The sequence below is a fragment of the Dipteris shenzhenensis genome, chromosome 30 (assembly GCF_047967505.1).
Source record: "Dipteris shenzhenensis isolate YYH24624 ecotype China chromosome 30, Dip_SZ_1.0, whole genome shotgun sequence".
Lineage (NCBI taxonomy): Eukaryota > Viridiplantae > Streptophyta > Polypodiopsida > Gleicheniales > Dipteridaceae > Dipteris > Dipteris shenzhenensis.
The window spans coordinates 39,843,020-39,861,702 of NC_141625.1; the positions used below are offsets into that span (position 1 = coordinate 39,843,020).

The 18,683-nt window shown below is 42.9% G+C and overlaps 1 protein-coding gene across 1 annotated transcript in view; it reads left to right on the plus strand.

Moving 5' to 3' along the window:
* The window catches only part of PME31 (pectin methylesterase 31), a 39,518-nt gene that overhangs the window by 13,213 nt on the left and 7,622 nt on the right, over positions 1–18,683 (plus strand). Inside the window, exons 3-4 of the mRNA XM_087401558.1 lie at positions 8,358–8,435; positions 8,547–8,734. Coding sequence (XP_087257684.1) covers positions 8,358–8,435; positions 8,547–8,734 — 266 coding nt within the window. The remainder of the gene's footprint in view (positions 1–8,357; positions 8,436–8,546; positions 8,735–18,683) is intronic.

Here is an 18,683-nt window from a genome sequence, read left to right on the forward strand (position 1 = left end):
GTGTCGTAGGCAGTCCTACAATAAAGTCCATGGAAATGCTCTCCCACTTACTTAGTGGTATCTCCAAGCGCTGTAAAAGTCCGGGTGGCTTCATTCGCTCGGCCTTACTTACCTGACACGAAAAACAACGTCACATATTCATGAGTATGCTTTTTCATCTTTGGCCAAAAGAAATCTCGCTTCACGAGATCACGTGTCTTCTCGACTCCTAGATGTCCCGCACATGGGCTATCATGGCACTGTTGAATGACTCTCTGCCTGAGATCATTCTGATTAGGTACTACTACCTTGCCATTTCTTTTCAGCATACCATCCCTTATGGTATATCTTGCATAAGTTTGGCCTTTTCTAGATGCCAGGTCATCCTTTTCGTTTTCCCCGAGTTTTAACATATGAGCTTTAGGCCATAGACTCTAGACAAACTTGTCCACCTTTTGAGTTTCTCTAATTTCAGCCATTAGAGCACTCTCTAATACCGTGAAACTCATGTTATGCATAATGCGTGACAACGCATCAGCAACTTTATTATCTTTTCCATTTCGGTACCGAATTGTCAAATTAAACTCCTGCATGAGTTCTGCCCACCTAGCTTGGCGGCCTCTCAAGTCAGGTTGTTTAAAAAAATGTTTCAGAGTATCATGATCAACATCCACATAAAACTCTGATCCATACAAATAATGTCACCATGTTTTCAAAGCATGGACAACAGCATACAACTCTAATTCATGAGTTGGCCAATTTCTTTGAGAGGGAGAAAGCTTCTTGCTTTCAAAGGCTACTGGCCTTCCCTCTTGGAGGAGAACTGCTCCTACCGCAATGGCACTTGCATCGATTTCCAGGAACAACGGTTTCTGGGGATCAACTATTTTTAACACCGGTCCTGTGACCACAGCTTGTTTTATGGTGTTAAAACTTTCTTGTTGATTCTGTCCCCATATAAAAGGTACTTTATCTGAGGTCAGATCAGTCAATGGCGATACTATTTCGGAATATCCTTTGATATGCCTTCGATAAAATTGGACAAATCCCAAGAATGATTGCAAAGTGGTCAGACTCTGAGGGATTGGCCAAGTCAGTATCGCAGCCACTTTCTTTGGATCCATTTCTACCCCCTCTGGAGTAATTATGAATCCTAAGTATTCAAGTCTAACCATACACAGTATAGTTTTCTTCTTATTTACATAAAGATTGGCTTTCCTCAAAGTATTGAACACTATTCTTAAGTGTTCGCGATGCTCAGTAATACTTTTACTGAATACCAGAATATCGTCAATAAAATGTACTACAAACTTTCCGATATACGGACGTAGTAAATCGTTCATAAGCATGACGAATGTAGCTGGAGCATTGGTAAGTCCAAAGGGCATTACCAAAAACTCATAATGACCAAACCTACTTCTAAAAGCGGTTTTATGCACATCCTCGGCTCTAATGCGGATGTGATGGTACCCACACTTCAGATCTATCTTATTGAAAATTACGGCCCCGTGCAATTCATCTAGCAAATCATCGATCCGAGCCATCGGATACTTGTGCTTAACAGTGATATTATTCAATGCTCTGTAATCTATACAGAGACGAAAAGTATAATCTTTCTTCCTCTTTAATATCACTGGCGAAGCAAAAGGTGAAAAACTGGGTTGAATCTGCCCTAGCTCGAGGCATTCTTCCAGTTGTCTTCACACCTCAGCTTCTTCTGTAAAGCTCAATCTATAGGGAGGTCTATTTACAGGTTCTGCCCCTGGGATAAGCTCAATTTTATGTTAAACATTCCGCTCTGGAGGTAACCCATAAGGTAACTCATCCCTAAAACAATCAGAGAACTTCTCCAATATCTCTTTAGCGAACTCGGCCATTTCCCCATCTTGGGTAGCCTCAGTGCTAGCCGATGCATCATCAATCGACTCTACCGATGCTATACACAGACACAGAAACTCTTTCGGAGTCTTCTGAATTTTCATGGCTGAAATCAATGGTCCTCGAGGTAAATCCTTTTCACCTCGCAAAACATATTCTACCCCGTTCATCTTGAACTAGTAAATATGCTTTTTCCAATCAATGGCTGGATTTTTCCAAAAATGCCAAGCCATACCTAGGGCTATATCTGCGTGAGCAAGCTTGGTCAGTTCAAAGTCCAGCTTCTCAACATAGTCCTGAATTCGAAGTTCCAAGTGGGTAACCCTTTGGTCCCATACTTCAGTTGAACTTACGTCCGCCATCCTGACCGTATAAGCATAGTCAGACGGACTAGTTTTCAACTTGAGCCTCTTAATAAGCTTCGAGTTAATTACATTGTGCGTTGACGTTGAGTCAAACAACACAATCACATCATGATTGGCTACTTGCCCTTTCATTTTAATCAACTCGGGCTCATTGAAAACCGTATACCCCGTTGCTGCGGGCTTTGAAAGGATGTTATCAGGTGCACCGCTTACTAACTTAGTAACAGACACACTTAACAACACTGGTACTGACCTCTGAGAAGGTCCCGCCAATTGCATCTGCATATGTTCCGCATTGGGACTCTCCTGCATTTCCGCGTCGCATTCAGATATTATCATATTGGCCATGCGACGGTCTTTGTTCAGTGGGACAATCTTTCCACTGATGTCGCTGAAGGTAGCCGAAGCATAATCCTTCTTTTCTAGCTTTCTCTTTTTGCTCAGGGGTCAACGAGGACTTTGACCAAGCTCGGGCTGCCATTGGAGTTACTTTTCTTTTCACCCCAACGGTGGTACTTGTCTTTGCTTGTCCCTCAACCGGCTTCACCTGCTTGGTTTGGCCACTTGGCTGCGAGACACTTGTCTTTGAATTCCATTTCCTCTGAAATCCCCCTTTTCTTGGGTACTCATGCTGAGTCCCTGCCTGCACAAACCCAGTAGGTCTGCCTCTGGCATCCTCATAGTTTAGGGCTACTGCAATAGATTCATCTAATGTAGTCACATATTTAGCCCGAACTTCCATTTTAATCTTGTTGTTCAGTCCATAGATATAGTCTTTCAACTGAACCGACGTAGGGAGAGGGTCTGTTTTTTTCATAACACATTCCCTGTACTTGTCAATGTGCTCTGCCACCGACAAATTCCTCTGGCGAAGGTTTCTATAAGCATCCCAAGCTCGGGACTCTTCGTCAGGTGGAAGAAAGTGTTTCTTAAATTCAGCCTTAAACCCTTCCCAGGTGGTAGGGGCAACTTGATCCTTCTGTTGCTTTATCCACCATCTATCCGCTGCCTCAATGAACAGGTGAGTGGTTTTGCAGATTTTCTTTAGATCAGATCTGATTTCACAAATGGCAAAGGCTTCTTCCCACTTGTGTAACCAAACGTCGATCACATCAGAACTGCGCTCAATCATTCGACCAGCGTACTTCTCCGGTCTATAGTTGGCAATATTAGGTACCTTGACCTTTGCACGCTCTAATGAGTGTATATTGGGCTCTGGCTCTGCTGGAGCTTTGCCCTTTTCATTTCTAGATGGTCTAGCCGACAAGGCTTGCACCATCTCCCTAATTTCATTTTGACCAGTGTTCACTTGAAGCTGCTGGTTCATGATCTGCTGTAAAGCATCTTCTAATACAGAAATCCTACCCACCAGAGTAGGTGTTGTGTGATGGGACACTTCTTGCGTAGATCACGCTCTAGATTCACCAGGATTTACCGTGGAATCTTGTCCTTCTGCCTCCATTCTTTCAAAAGGGAAAATAGTTTTGTTCAACTTCTTTCCGTACGTCAAAACCCCAAAAGTATATCACACTTCGAATTCCCCTTTTGCTGTATAGGAATGATAAACTGCAAATTGAAAATTTGTATAGAAGAGAAAAGAACTGCTCCCTGGAAGCTCCACGTAATTCGAGTTCGTACGCTCTTCTTTCTTAGACGTAGTCCCACTCTTTCGGAATCAGCCTGGTCTTCTTCAACGGTGATGATGTTCAAAACCTCAAACGGCTGTCCCTTTTCTGGTTATTGCAAATGGCATTCAAAATGCATCTGACACCCTTTTTCTCTATGTTTCTGCAAAACTCTGTTTTTCTGACAGGAAATCAACTGACAGCAGATAAGTGGAAACTGGTGGCCAAAAAACTCTCCTTTTTTTTTTTTTTCATAGTAATTGGATGGATAACTATCTGGTTACACTAACTGGACCAACTGGCTCTGGTTTGGTGAACAGGTTGGTACCAGATGAATTATCTGCAGTTAGCTAGACCGGGTTACACTAACCAAAGGTCTGCCACACCAGCACTTGCACGTGAGGCGCGTCGTCAACTTCCCTAGTGCAGAATTTTTAGGAAATGGCGAAGGGGATGACGACCTTCTTCCTGTAATTTTTCTGCTAGCCCCTTCCGGAATAGTTAACTCTTATTCTGTTTCGTCAGACGTGCGCCTGCGTGAAGGTAATATGTGCCTTCATCAAATACGATCAATGCCTACAGCTTCTCAGAGCACCTCATATCATCCATCAGGTGCCTTTCAGGTCTACCCCGTCGCATGGAGGCCACGAGCCCCTGGAGTCGCCATCACGTCTCTCATGAGCCCTTTGTTCACAAACACCCCCTGACGTGCCTTCGACAATACCGTCTGTCACCCATCTCATTGCCTGGCAAATTCAGCCGTCTGTGCGCTCTTGCTGCCCGTCGTCAGCCTCATGCGCCACCGTTTCTGGCTCCAAATCCTTTGCCAGCGGCAAGCGGAAGCAATCCGTGGCAAGGACTCGATGCGATTGCTCTTGTGTATCGTCACAAATCCCGCGCTCCCTTCTCTCGTTAGCCGCTGTGATACCAAATGACACGAACTCTAACTAATCCGTTTTTCGTCAATCATAGGCAAGCGAGATTCACACATCTCTCTTTCGTTCCGTCGATCACGGGTAAAAACATAGTCATAGGCGTAGGCATCTGTATTTCCTCCCAGCCTATCTCATGGATGGCATGCTCACAAAACATACGTAACTTTATTTCCTTCATGCTTATCCACAAGCCCTTGGCTCCCTAGATGGTTCCCTCTGCCACATGTCATCATTCTAGACCTTTAGCTTGGTACACCATTTACCCCTCTTGGGGCACAATTAAAACATTTGCCCCTTGGCATTATTACACATTTAGGTGCACCTAGGCCTTAGCACTCAGAACCACCTAGTCAATGCCAATACACCCTCACCTAGGACCTTGGCAGTTACTTCCCTTGACCATTTTATTTACGCACATAAAATATTACAAAAGCCGGTCATCTAAGAGAAATTGCCCACTGATCTTTCCGAGGTCATGCTATCTCGGCTAGAGCATAACACAATGGCATCCCGAACCAGCGTGACACCTAGCGGATCTCGTGCTGGCACTATGTTTCACAGGGTAATCTGAGCAGTCCAGGAAACACAATGATCGATAGGCCAATAATGAGAGCTATAGCCACATGACCTCATATTTAGAGAGGGTTGAATCAATCATCTATACATCCCCTTTAATAAGCATGCCCCTATGTACCGTGGCTCATATATTACACTAGGCGAATTCGTCACCTAGGCTAGGTATGAATTAACTAGGGTTAGTTCAAGATATAAGACCTCCCTGCTCACTAATGATGTTATGTTACTTGGCTTTCGTATAGGGACATCTTCAAAGAATGGTGTAGCACAAAAGACTAGCAAAAATTTAACAATGAATGGTGAATGAAAGGCCTTTACCAAATCAATATAATTCAGAAACAGTCAGTACAACATATTATCTCATCGGCTGAGTGCCAAGGTTGAAATAATCAAAGATAAAAGATCAGAAGCAATCACAAGATGAAAGCTCAGAGTCACCCATTTGAGATTATTTGATACAATGCATTATTGATGACCATAGAAGAAACTGGGTTCCAAATGCCTTGCTTGGGATGCCCTTTAGTTTAACAAATGCTCTTGCTACTTTTTAGATGGATGATGTCTCTGATTTTCCACTTACAATTGGGGTGGTTTGTGCTTTTTTCTTGGAGGATGTTCTCATTCACAGCAAGACCTATAGCAAATCGCAAGGTGCACGCAGTATAGGATGTGGATTGACCCTGTGTGCTTGAGATGTTTTTCTATGAAGGTGTCACAGCAAGACTTAAAGTAATCGCAAAGTGCACTGGCCGAGTACAGGGCGTGGACTGATCTTGGGTTCTTGAGATGTTTTTGGACTAAGATGTAAGCAGACGTATCACCCTCAGAACTTCATGGTGACAAAAGTCTCAGACAGTTGTTGAATGCTGACTTCGTACCCAGAAAGAGAGAATGTGATGACTGTTTCTCTAAGTGTATTCCATTGAATCAGTCCAGTCATGTTTTATGCGGACACATGAACGATGAAAGTGTCATACGGACTTGATTTTGAGCTGGCTGAAGCGTTTTGCAAGTCGCTGTAAGGACTTACCCCTTGAAATGATTTGCACTTTTTCAAAGGCTGGCTTTGTGTAGCCAGAGACTGCAAGTTTTGTACAAACTCTGTTAGTAGAGGTTGATGACGACTCTACCCAAGATCGGATGGAGAAACTCTTTAGGTGTTTCATTTTGCCCGATTGCAGTTAGAGTTTGTTGTTATGTGTCTGATTCCGTAGTATCTGTCAGCAGATGAAGTTCGAATCTCAGCAGAAGACAAGAGGGCACCCTGAAAAACACCTGGGAAAGATTTTGATGGACTCGGTTGTTAGTGTGTTGAATTTCACCAATTCCAGAATGACTGTATTATGATGATGATTGACTGACTTAGTGTTGCATGGAATGACAGGCTGTTTATGACCTGGTAGAGATTTCCTGTTTGTTTATCAGAGGCATCTTCTGGCTTCAGGAGCTGCTGAATGGATTTCTTTACATTAGGGACATCAATCTTGCATCCAGTTCTAGAAGCCATTGTTTACGACCTTCAAAGCAAATTTTTTTCTTGACTCCATTCTACCTGTAGATTGATTGTAGATAAAACAAATACATGAATAGTCTATTGCTATGTTCCGTTGTTTTGCGCTGGAATACCTAAATATGAGGAAGGAGATCTATTGTCTCTGATAGAATGTCCCTTCTGAAAGTTGCAGAATCTTCCACATCAGTTATGGTGATGGTGTCTAGATCTAATATGATTTTTTGGAATATCGGCCCTATTGGGAATCTTCTCCTTTAGTGCTAGCCTTCATCATGGCTGAGTCTTCCATTCACTTCTGGAGTGCCGATGGAAACTCAGTATGAAGACTTTGTATAAATGGATGCTCAAGTATGTGTGGGTGTGTGGATCTGTATGTTTGAGAGCATATGTTTATACTATGGTCTACACCCACTGTTGGGCGCTGATGATATCACTGGGGATGTCATAGTAGCTAGTCCCTGCTATGTGTGATGGAGTTTATGGTTTTCAACCTTATGAGTGACTATCATGAGATGGCCACCACTAAGGCCTCAATTAAAGTTTAAAGGTGAGAAGTCCTCTCAAACTACTACTATTTATAATTCAACTATGAAGAGGAAACAATTAATGGGGACTTGACGAATCAAGTGGTCAGCTAGCTAGTTGAACAGCCAACTGATTAGCGGGACAGATATGGCCTAGTAACAATGAGCAAGTACTGTCTTCTTACGGTTCAATTGTTTTAATTTGAAAAAAAATGATATTGATATAGTTTGGTCTGGGAAATGCCCTGGCTTACAAACATAAAACAAATAGAAATGAACGCTTTTTAGAAATATCAGAAACATGCAAACCTCTGTTTCTTACAGATTTTTATACATGGTAGGATAGAGAGGAGGAGGATATTTTCAAGGATTGAAGGGGTAGCATATGCCTTTAAATTGTCTTTTATATCCATATTGCTCAATCACAACATGATACTTGAATGCACGACGAAAAATGCCCATTTAACACTGGTGTAAGATGGCTGTTTTGGTTCCCATGACTTCTTTTTGCTCATAGGGCATGTCAACCTAGGTCATTATGAGTTTACTTATCCAATTGGAAGGCCCATTTTTCCAAGGCACTAAATCACGAAATTTTCTTACTTGCTTCCAATTCTGGGCAGGATTCGGGCTGTTAATTCCCTTCAGTTGTTTGGAAAACTGTACTTATTTCAAAGTTTTAAAAGAGTCTAAAAAGGAATTGTTTCAGCAGGCTTTAGATGTTCAATTCATCTCTTTAATATACTTTTGTGCTGATGCTGTTCTCAAGATGCAATTTACTGGCCAGATACTGTCCTAAGCTTGTTCTAGTATACTTTCTGTCCTTTGCCATTTATGTATTGTAGGTCATAGGCGACAAATTTTGTTTTTATACTTCTTGTAATGACTACCTTTATGGGATAACCTGGTTAGCGTATTTAAGAGAGTATCAGAAACTGAAATAGTAAACAGAAAATTTGCAGGGTTCAGGCCAGGCTGTGGCAATACGAGTAACGGCAGATCGGTGTGCCTTCTATGACTGCCGGTTCCTAGGGTGGCAGGTATTATATTTTGCGGTATATAGTGCTTAAATGAATTTTTCTAAAATTTTCCTCCAAAATGACAGTTTTGTAGTATCACATGTTACTTGGTGCTGTTTTGCTGGTTCACAGGATACAGCTTATTTGCATTATGGAAGACATTATTTCAGAGACTGTTATATAGAAGGTAGTGTTGATTTCATTTTTGGAAACGGCACAACCTTGCTGGAGTATTGTCACATCCATTGCAAGTCCTCTGGTTATATTACTGCACAGCAACGCAAAAGTGCATTCGAGTCAACGGGCTATGTGTTTCTCCGGTGAGCATTCCCTAAAGCATTCTCCACCTAACTTCTGGATTGAAAGATTAGCAGTCACAAAATTGCAATGGCTGGCTGGGAGCTAAAATAGCATTTAGCTTCAGTTATTCTGATAAAAACACAGTCTTATTACATGCATAATGTCAGAGCCAAACCACCCCTGGGCGAGAAAAGAGCTTCTATTAACTCTTGAAAATGTCAAAGCCACTGGAACAGACAGGCATTTAGTGAGAAACTTCACACATCCTGGGAGAGAAGCAGTCTCCTACTTTCCATAGCCCTGCACAGAGAAGAGCACAACATGAACACCTGCCAGTAAGAGCATATGTCCTATATGACAGGGGTTGAGATTACAGCCAGCATTGAAAGACTAGATCACATTGGAAGATGTCTAGATCACCTTGTTCACATTTCTTTTGGTTCATGTCCAACACTCACACGAGAAGGTTCCATCGATTGGAAGACGTGCACATTTGTGCAGGCAACTACTTGGGGAACATCTCTCCTCCCAAGAGATCTACATTGTTTATTCCTTTATTTACTTTTTGTGAATGGTTACTTTGCCCTGGGGGTGTTTCCCTAAAATAAATGAAATAAATCAAGTGTGTTGTGTCAATAAAGGTACTTTGCCTTGGATAGTCCTCCTCAAATGATGTATTTCTTTTCTATTTTTGGTATGTGGCTCCATGTTTCTCATTAGTCTTTGGAGCCATGAGGGAATGTACTGTGGGAGCCACATGTTTTTGGCTTTGATAGGTCTATTTGTTGGTGCATTGGTCTCCTAGACCTTTGAGTTGATCATGATGCATCCATGCATGATGAGCCTCTGAGCCATGCTAGATGAGATTTCTATGTTATGCTCACTAGCCTCTGAGCCATGCTCACTTGCCTCTGAGATCGTGTGGGAGCCATGTCTAGTTCTAAACCGGCATGCACAGTTTTCATGACCGTCATTGTCATGACTTTGGCTCCATTCCAGTAGTCTCTCACCTTTCCTTCATGGGCGGGTGTTAGAACATGAAGTCAAGTGTGAGTGTATCCTAGAGTCCTAGGGTATCCTACAGTTGTGTGGGTGTGAATGTGTCTAGTAGGTGAGCAATTAGTGCCACCTCCTAGGCTGCCCAGCCTATATATGAGGCATCTTGTACTTGCTTTGCACAACAGAATGAATATCTTGCCTCAGATTTGTGCTTCATGTATCTCTCGCTTTCTCCCTAGTTCCTTATGCTCACTAGCCTTTGAGCCATGCTCACTTGCCTCTGAGATTGTGTCGGAGCCATGTCTAGTTTTAGACCGGCATGCACAGTTTTCATGACTGTCATTATCATGACTTTGGCTCCATTCCAGTAGTCTCTCACCTTTCCTTCATGGGGGGGTGTTAGAACATGAAGTCAAGTGTGAGTGTGCCCTAGAGTCCTAGGGTATCCTATAGTGGTGTGAGTGTGAATGTGTCTAGTACGTGAGCAATTAGTGCCACCTCCTAGTGTTAGGGGTGTGTGAAGATAAGGCTGACCAGCCTATAAATGAGGCATCTTGTACTTGCTTTGCACAACAGAATGAATATCTTGCCTCAGATTTGTGCTTCATGTATCTCTCGCTTTCTCCCTAGTTCCTTAAGGCCTATCATCTCTTGCTTCCATAGTCATGGATCTAGCAGCATGGGAATCTTTTTCGCATCTTGACAAGTCTCTTACTTGGTGGAAGGCTTGTCTTCGATGCATTTTGAGCAATACGCTTCCTTTCAAACAAAGGGTTTCCTTGTGGCACTGTTTGGTAGGGGCATTACCAGCGGGATCTTTATTGGCTTCTTGGCATATTGCTTCCTTGGCTTGCCGTACTTCTTCGCATCCGAGGGAGATTGTGCTGCATCTTTTCTGGACCTGTCCTACCGCTTGTGATTTTCTTTCCAAGCTCAAGATGGATCTTTATGCTTGTTTTTCTGGGATTACTTTTGGCAGGCAGTTCTGGTTGTTTGCTCGATATCCCTCTTGGCCACACTATGCTTACTTCTTTTCCTGGTGTTGCTTTCGGGCTCTGTGGTCATTATATCGTGCTTGTAACATTTGATGTACGGGCACTCTTTGGTGGATGTTTATCATTTCTTTTGTTCATCTTTGCTTCTGTCTCTCCAAGATGCACATTCTCTTGGAGACCTTCCTTTGGCCCAGTTAGAAGTGTTTTATCAGCGTTTTCTAGTTTACGAGTAGTACCTGTTCCACTTTGAGATAGCTGAATGCATATTCTTCTTAACGAAATAGTTTCTTACAAAAAGTGTGTTTGTGTGGAGTTGGTCGAGACAGAGCTGCAAGTCGGTGGCCTCCCCCCCTACCGCTCTGCGTGTAGCAGGTCAGCTTGGCCCTTTGGTGATTTCATGGCCTCGTTGTAGCCTTCCCTTACCCCTCTGGTGGTCTGTTTGTTGATTGTCAGTCGTGACAGTTCAGCTTCCCGTCTACTTCGTCAGCCCTCTCGGGGTCTCTGTTTGGGTTGTGTATATGCTCCTATTCGTTCTGCTTCTGTCCTGCCTCGTCCTCTCTCCTATACATCTCCTTTCATTTGGGTTTTTTTTTCCTATGGCATGTGTGTGTGTGTGTTTCCATGAATCTACGTCTTGTGGGGGTGGTTTCCTCGGCCTATGTGTACCTTTTTTTTAAACCCAGGGTTTTCCCTTTTTCTGTTTTTTCTTACTGGCAGTTAAGGTTCCTTCATGCATTCGCATTTGTGTGGAGGTCATTCCACCTATCTTTTCCTTTCACGATACATATGCCTTCTCCTAGCTATTGTGGCTTTTGTTCTTGCACATAACTTTTGTGAGAGGTCTCATTTTCTTTGCATGCTTTTCCTTTCTCGTAGCCCGTTTATCCTCTCCCCTCCTTGCTTTTTCAGAAGTTATCTACTTCTTTCAAATGGACACTCCAGTACCATCGAGGCGATCTTAAGCACCATCAAGTGCCCGCCCACTTCTGATGCTCCAGAGCATTGCCTCAATCCTGACCTTCAGTCTTTTGCAGATACTTATGCATGAAGGTTTTCTGAAATTAATATGCTTGGGCCGAGGAGTCAGCTCCAAAATTTTGTGTCTCTGTTCCGGGTCATGTTCTCTATGCTCTTGTTATGAGTCTGGTTCAAAAGGCAGTGGTTTTGTTTTTCCCTAGAAGAATGCCTAATGCAGCAGATGTCGCTCAATGGTTGGAATCTCTCTTGAAAGGATGCTTTGTTGCGGGATGCTATAAGGCTGCTAGAGGATTTTATGAGGTTATATTTACAGATGCTCAGTTCAAATAACAGTTATTGGAAAAATCTCCTTTGGGAATCAGTTAGTGCATGTGTATCCATGGATGCCTACACAGGATTATCAGAGTCTTATTCAACATAAATGCCTTGTGTGGGTGGAGGTGGTTGATCTGACTGCAGGCCAGGGTCGCCTTATGTAGCTAAGCATTAGGGAAAGTTGTATGCCCTCCACGCTCACCTGGAAATGCTAATCGCTTCTGTGTTCTTTGGGATACTGATAGACCCACACCCTCATGTTGCCTTACAGGTGGAGATGCAGGGTATGCCTTCTCAACAAGTGTTTTTTAAGTAGAAATGGGGTAACTTTGCCGATGCATGTTTTGAATGTGGCAAGTTTGGCCATATGCAATTTAGTCATGGTTAGGGTCTCATTACCAGGCTCACCTTGCACTCTTTGGTGGATCTAGATTGGGCATGGAATCAATTTTCTTCAGGAATGTAGATTTTGATTAAGGAGTATGGTAAGCATTATCTTGGTGATTTACAGTGGCTGATACGAATCTTCAGATTCAACTCTTTCTACCGTGATGCAACAACACAGATTGTCTTCCAATGAGCAAGCTGATTTTCATGCTGGTCTTACTCGCATGACTCAAAATGATCAAGGGAAATTAAGGAAATGGCAGCTTCACTCCTGCCAAAAAGCCATGCCGGATATAGGTTTAAAGCCTCCATGCTTCTCGTAGAATGCATTCCCTTTATCGTGTTTTGCGTCCAGATGGTTCTTGGACAACAAATAATCACCAGCTTGATGAGGTGTTTTACCATTATTTTGCGGATTTATTTGCCGCTCCTCTACCCTCTTCATCTGCTGAGCTTGCTGCTCGCAATGTTTTTTATCAACATGTCCATCCGATTCTCTCTTGTGTAAGGAGGCAGATTCACTAAAATTTCCATTTACAGATCCTGAACTTAAAGGGGCTTTGGCTAAATTGGGGCCTCACAGTGGAATTCTTTGCTGAATTTTGGGAGTCCTCTTCTCTTATGCATGATCAATGATGCTTGGTTATCTGGTCCCTTGCCCTCTTCTTGTTGGAAGAAAGGTGTGCTGCGCTATGTCAGCATCTATCTAATTGGAGGCCGATCACCTTGATGCCTGTGATTTACAAGATCATATCTAAAATGTTGGTGCTACGTATCTCCCATATCTTATATAGAGACTTGCATCTTGCGCAATATGGATTTGTGCCTCGCAGGCAAATCTTGGATAATATTGCAAATTCTTACGTTGGTATTGAATATGTCAAATACACACATCAGGATGTTTTGATCATATTGATAGACATTGAAAAAGCATTTGATATGGTTAGATGGGATTTCATTGCATATGTCATGGAGAGATTGGGTTTTGGATGTAAGGTGCAAAGGGTCGTTTATTGGTTTTATGTGGTGGCACAAAATCCTGCGTTTTGTCTGATGCTCATTCCTCTCCATGGCCATTAGGATGGTTTGTTTGTCAGGGCTGTCCACTTAGCACTCTATTTTTTGCCATTGCTACACATCCACTCCTGATGCATATGGATGATTTGGTTTCTCGCCAGTGTGTGCATGGTATTAATATTCATGGAGCTCTTCCTTTTGTTAGTCAGGCCTATGCCGATAATTCCTTCTTTTTTCTTAGAAACTCTTGCTCGGATGTTCACCGTATTATGTAAGAGCTTCACTCATTTGGCCTTACAGTTGGATTGAAAGTGAACTTTGCTAAATCCAAACTCCATGCAACTGATGGGCACCGCATTTTATGGTCTGGTTGTTTGTCATTTGGGTTATCCCATTGGTTGGCATATTTCTCTGCTACAAGCAAGACTATGGGTTTTGCAGAAGCTCTTTCATAAAATAGATTATTGGAAGCTTTCCACATGGCCATTATATATTCGCCTTCAAATAGTGCAATCTATTAGAATGGCCTATCTGCAATTTCACTTGCCTTTGATTCCTTGGTCTTTCACAGACATTGAGAAATTCATATCGAGGGCAATGGAATGCCTTTGGCGCACTAAAACGGATCATGAGGCGGTTCGCCGACTGAAGTACAACTATGTCTGTTCACCCAAGATGCATGGGGGTTTATATATTTTGAATATTCACATTCATGTGATAGCTCGCAATGCTACACTTTTGCTTACTTTCCTAGAGTAGCATCAGCCATGGACTCTTGTGCTCTCTTGTATGCTTGCTTTTCTTCGTACTGATGCTTTTCGACAGTGGATTCCACCTCTATCGGATGCTATCTTTGGGCATCTACATGGTACTATTCTTGGCTGTCCATCTCCGTCTGGGCAGAGTATTCATTGGAGAAGGGTCTTTGACTCGCCGTTGGCTCATCTTCAGCCTAGGAAGGCCTACTTTCTACATCGATTGGGTATCTGCACAGTGGCCAATGTGGTCGATTACAGCGGTCTTACTCTTGCCTTTCCACAAGACAGGGCACGCTTCTCTTTGGGTATGCATCACAGGCCTATTTGCCGTATTCTCACTTCCATGCTACCTCCTTTCCAACCAATTCCCCATTTGTTTACAGATTTTTCTCTTCTGGATTCGAGATTTGATCAAGGAATTGTTTAGACCCGGGATACGTCCCACGGGAGTCACGGTGGCTCTGGTCTTGCGTCGAGCCTCGTCCAGGAGACTGAGACGCACCGCATCCCTTGACGGGCGCTAGCGTCCCATCACTGGCTATGCACCAGCCAGGGTGACATGACATACGGAGGATTTCGCTCTACTCCAGTCCTTTTCTTTTCATTGTTACATCCATATGTATTTGATTATGTATGATCGGACTTAGGATTCAGCACGGGTGATGATGCTCGTTTCAGTAGCTCCACCCTTACTATGATTTGTACAAGGTTTTCTTTCAGTCTCATAGACCCATCAGTCTTCCGAAGACTCTAATAAGATTTCTTTCTTTCTTTCTCCTTTGCGGATCTCATTGCCAAGAAATCTTATCATCTTCTTCTACCACAGCCATGAATTCATGAGCAGGGTCTTTCTATTTGGCATCTTGACAAACCACTTGCTTGGTGGAAGGTTTGCCTTGGCCGTATTTGGAACAGTAAGCTCCCGCTTAAGACAATGGCTTTTCTTATGGTTGTGTTTGGTTGGTGCTTTACCATTGGGTTCCTTCATGGCTTCCAAGTGCGTTAGTTCTTCGTAGTGTCCATCTTGTTTGCATCCGAGGGAGATAGTCCTTCATCTACTCTGGACCTGCTCGGTTTCCCGTGACTTTCCTCCAAGATTGGGGAATCTCTGTGTTTGTTTCCTTGTATTGCTTTTGGCAAGCATTTTTGGTTGTTTGGGAGGTATGCCACCACCCCCAAATACATTCAGTTTTTGTGTGGGCTCTTGATCATTATATCATGCCTGTACTTCTCGGCTCTATGGACACTTTGTCGTGGAAGTTTATGTTCCTCCCTGCTTCGCTCTTTGCAGGATGCACATTGCATGGGAGATCTATAGGCGGTCCAATTAGAAGTATTTTTTGAGTATTTTAAGCTCTTTTGTACTGGCTGTTCTTTACTGGAGTAGCATTTACTACTTTTAGTTGTCAATATTTTGTTCTGAGTAGTAGCTGTCCCACTCTAGGACAGCTATGAATGTAAATGTTTTTTTAATGCAAAAATAAAGTGTGTGTGTGTGTGTGTGTGTGTGTGTGGTGAGAGCTTCGAGCTATGGCGCCTTTGCCCTCTTGCCTCCTTGTCTAAGGTTCCTAGCCTCCATTCAAGCCCCTGTCAGCCCACAGTGCAGTCCCGTACAGCCTTGAACTGCCTCGTACGGCCATCCATACACTCTCTCTCTGCTGTTGTGCCGTCCGTACACTCTTTACGGTTCCCGTACAATTCTGTTGTCCTCTCGTTTCTGCCATCTGTACTCTCTGCCGTCCGTACACTTGGTACGCTCTGCCATCCATACTCTTGCGTGTCCTCTCGTTCTGACGTCCATACTCTCTGTACGCTTCTTGTACAATTTCCTTCCGACATTCAGTTTCTATGCACAGGTCGTCCGTAGAGTCTCTATTAGTCATTCAGTTTTTGCTTACAGGTTTTCCGTACACAGTTTGTCTGTACATAGGTTGTATGTATACAAGTTGCCTGCACAGGTCGTCCATACGTTTGTACTGTTTTTTTTCTCTTGCAATTTGGGGGGTTTTGTAGCTGTTGCTCATTAGCTTTTTTGCTTCCTCTTCAACACTTTTTGGGTTTGTCTATACTCAAGATGGCTGCTTATGAATATGACAAAATGTTTCACAAAGAAAGATTGGGACAAAACAAAAAGCAGAAACAGGTTGAGGGTCAGGATGACCCTGTTCATGATTCATTTGAAGCTATGTTGGTATATGATGCGATGCATGAAGACTTTGAGGACATGCGAAAAGCCTAGAAAGATTCAATTCCTACAATTGGCCTTAGGGTCAGGTGGATGACATAGTTGATCCTGTGCGGGACTATGCAAGTGTTATCATTTTCTTTCTAGGTCGTATGCTTGTTGCTGTAGATCTTGGAAATTGGTTGACCAGGACACTTGGTGGTTCTTTTGTTCGCAAGGTCCATTATGCAGCCAGGGGTTTTTTTGAGGTCATCATGACAGACGAGGAGCATAAGCAAATGCTATTGGGGCACTCTCCTCTTTTCTTTGGGCAGAAAATGGTACATGTCCTTCCATGGTCACCCACTAGGGATTATCAAGCCCTCATCAGACATCGTTGTCCGGTTTGTGTAGAGGTGGTGGATTTTCCACAGTGTTTGGCTTCCCTTTTGCCTAAAATTGCATCCTCTTTGGGCAAAGTGGTCTGTCCTCCCAGGCCAAATGGAATTCAAATAGATTTTGCATCTTATGGGAGGTAAAGCACAGATTGTTTCTAATGGGAATGCTCTTGTCTTGCTGCCCTCCACTTCTCAATCAAAAGGAAAAGGGAAAACTTTACAGGAAGCTTGGCAGACTCCTAGGAAAAGTGTCACAGGAGGCGTTTACCTCCCCGCACATGGAATGGTACTTCCTCTAATGGTCATACTGCTGAAGAAAATTCAGGTCTTGGCATTACTTGGGCTGCTGTCACAGCCAGTTGTACACTCTTCCCTGAAGAAGACATTGTGGCTTTGCTGTCCTCTCAACAGAAGTCTTTGTCATCTCAGGATAGAGGCCCTGATTCAGAGGTGGATATGCAGATTTGACTCAATCTTGCTTTAGCTGTATATATATTGTAAGTATGCTGTCACAAATCAAATGTTTGACACTTAATGTACAGGGTTTGTGTGATGCTAGGAAATGGAAGTTAGTTTGGGTGTATCTCAATAATTTGCAGCCTGATATAGTGGCTCTACAAGAGCACAATCAGTATATGTATACGGGCCAACATGGATACTTTCATGGCTATGACATTTTCTATGCTGGACAGCATTCTTTTTCAGGTGTGGTCTTCTTGGTGAAGCATGATCTTCAGCCCACTGTTGCCTTTAATGGTATTCAAGGTCGATGGATTGTTACATAGTGTCTTGTTCAAGGAGAGATTTTTGATATTGCTTCAGTTTATGCCCCACAATCATCTCATGGTAGAGGTATAATTTGGGATGATATGCAGCGATATCCTTGGCGACATCATGCTTTTCTCTGTGGGGACTTTAATAATGCCCCTCAACTGGAGATAATACATCTGGTCAAACTCGTATGCTGGCCTTTGAAAGGGATCATTGGTCTCAACTATTGCTACAGCTCAGTCTGGCTGATCTCTGGAAGGAATTGCAACCTGGTTTGCCATGCTATACATTTCAACATAATGCACAATCCTCTTATCAGGCACGCTTGGATTGTTGGTATAGGGTTAACCCGCAACATTATGATAATCTTACTACAAAAATATGGGTGGATTATGCTTTCACGCATTGTGACCATGCCCCTTTATGGCTGGGGATTTCTTTGCATGAAATGCTAGATGATAGACTCTCACAAAGAAGGCTGCTCATTGTAAACAATAGTTATTTACAGCATGATGCCTACAAGGCCATGGTTTATGATGCTTGTCAGCCTCTTTTATCTTAGAGTCTCATTGATAAGGAATATGCTTGGGATGCTTTTGTTGCTAGAATGCAATCTGTCATTCGGGATTGTGGCAAAAACTACATGAAGACGTTGAGAGACACTGTTGCTCGGGCAAAAATTACTTGCCAATTTTTGACTGAGCTTAGTCATTTTTTGTCTCTCTCTAGGGAAGAAACCACATCTCTATGTCAGGCCAGATATTGTTTGCAAAGCAATGATCACATAAAAATACCTAAATGGGAGACAAGGGCAAGACAGAGAGCTTTTCCAGACAAAGGTTGTTCATCCAAAGAATTCTTTAAAAGCTTGCATTCCAAGAGGCAATCTGCAATATTTGCTGAGCTCTTGTGCCTAATGGGGCTTGGACTTCATCTAGAGAATAACTTGCTATAGCATGTGTTGCTCATTTTTCTAGACAGTTCGGGTTAGCATATTCACCCACACAAGCAGTTCTTGCAGGAAGGAGCTAACTCTTATAGTATGTCTTTCCCATTGCTACTTCTGCACAGGCTCTAGAGCTAGAAGGCCCTTTCATTGAAATAGAATTGTTTGATGCAATAAAATCTTGTGGCAAATGGAAATCTCTAGGATGGGATGGCCTCACAGTTGAGTTTTTTGTTGCACA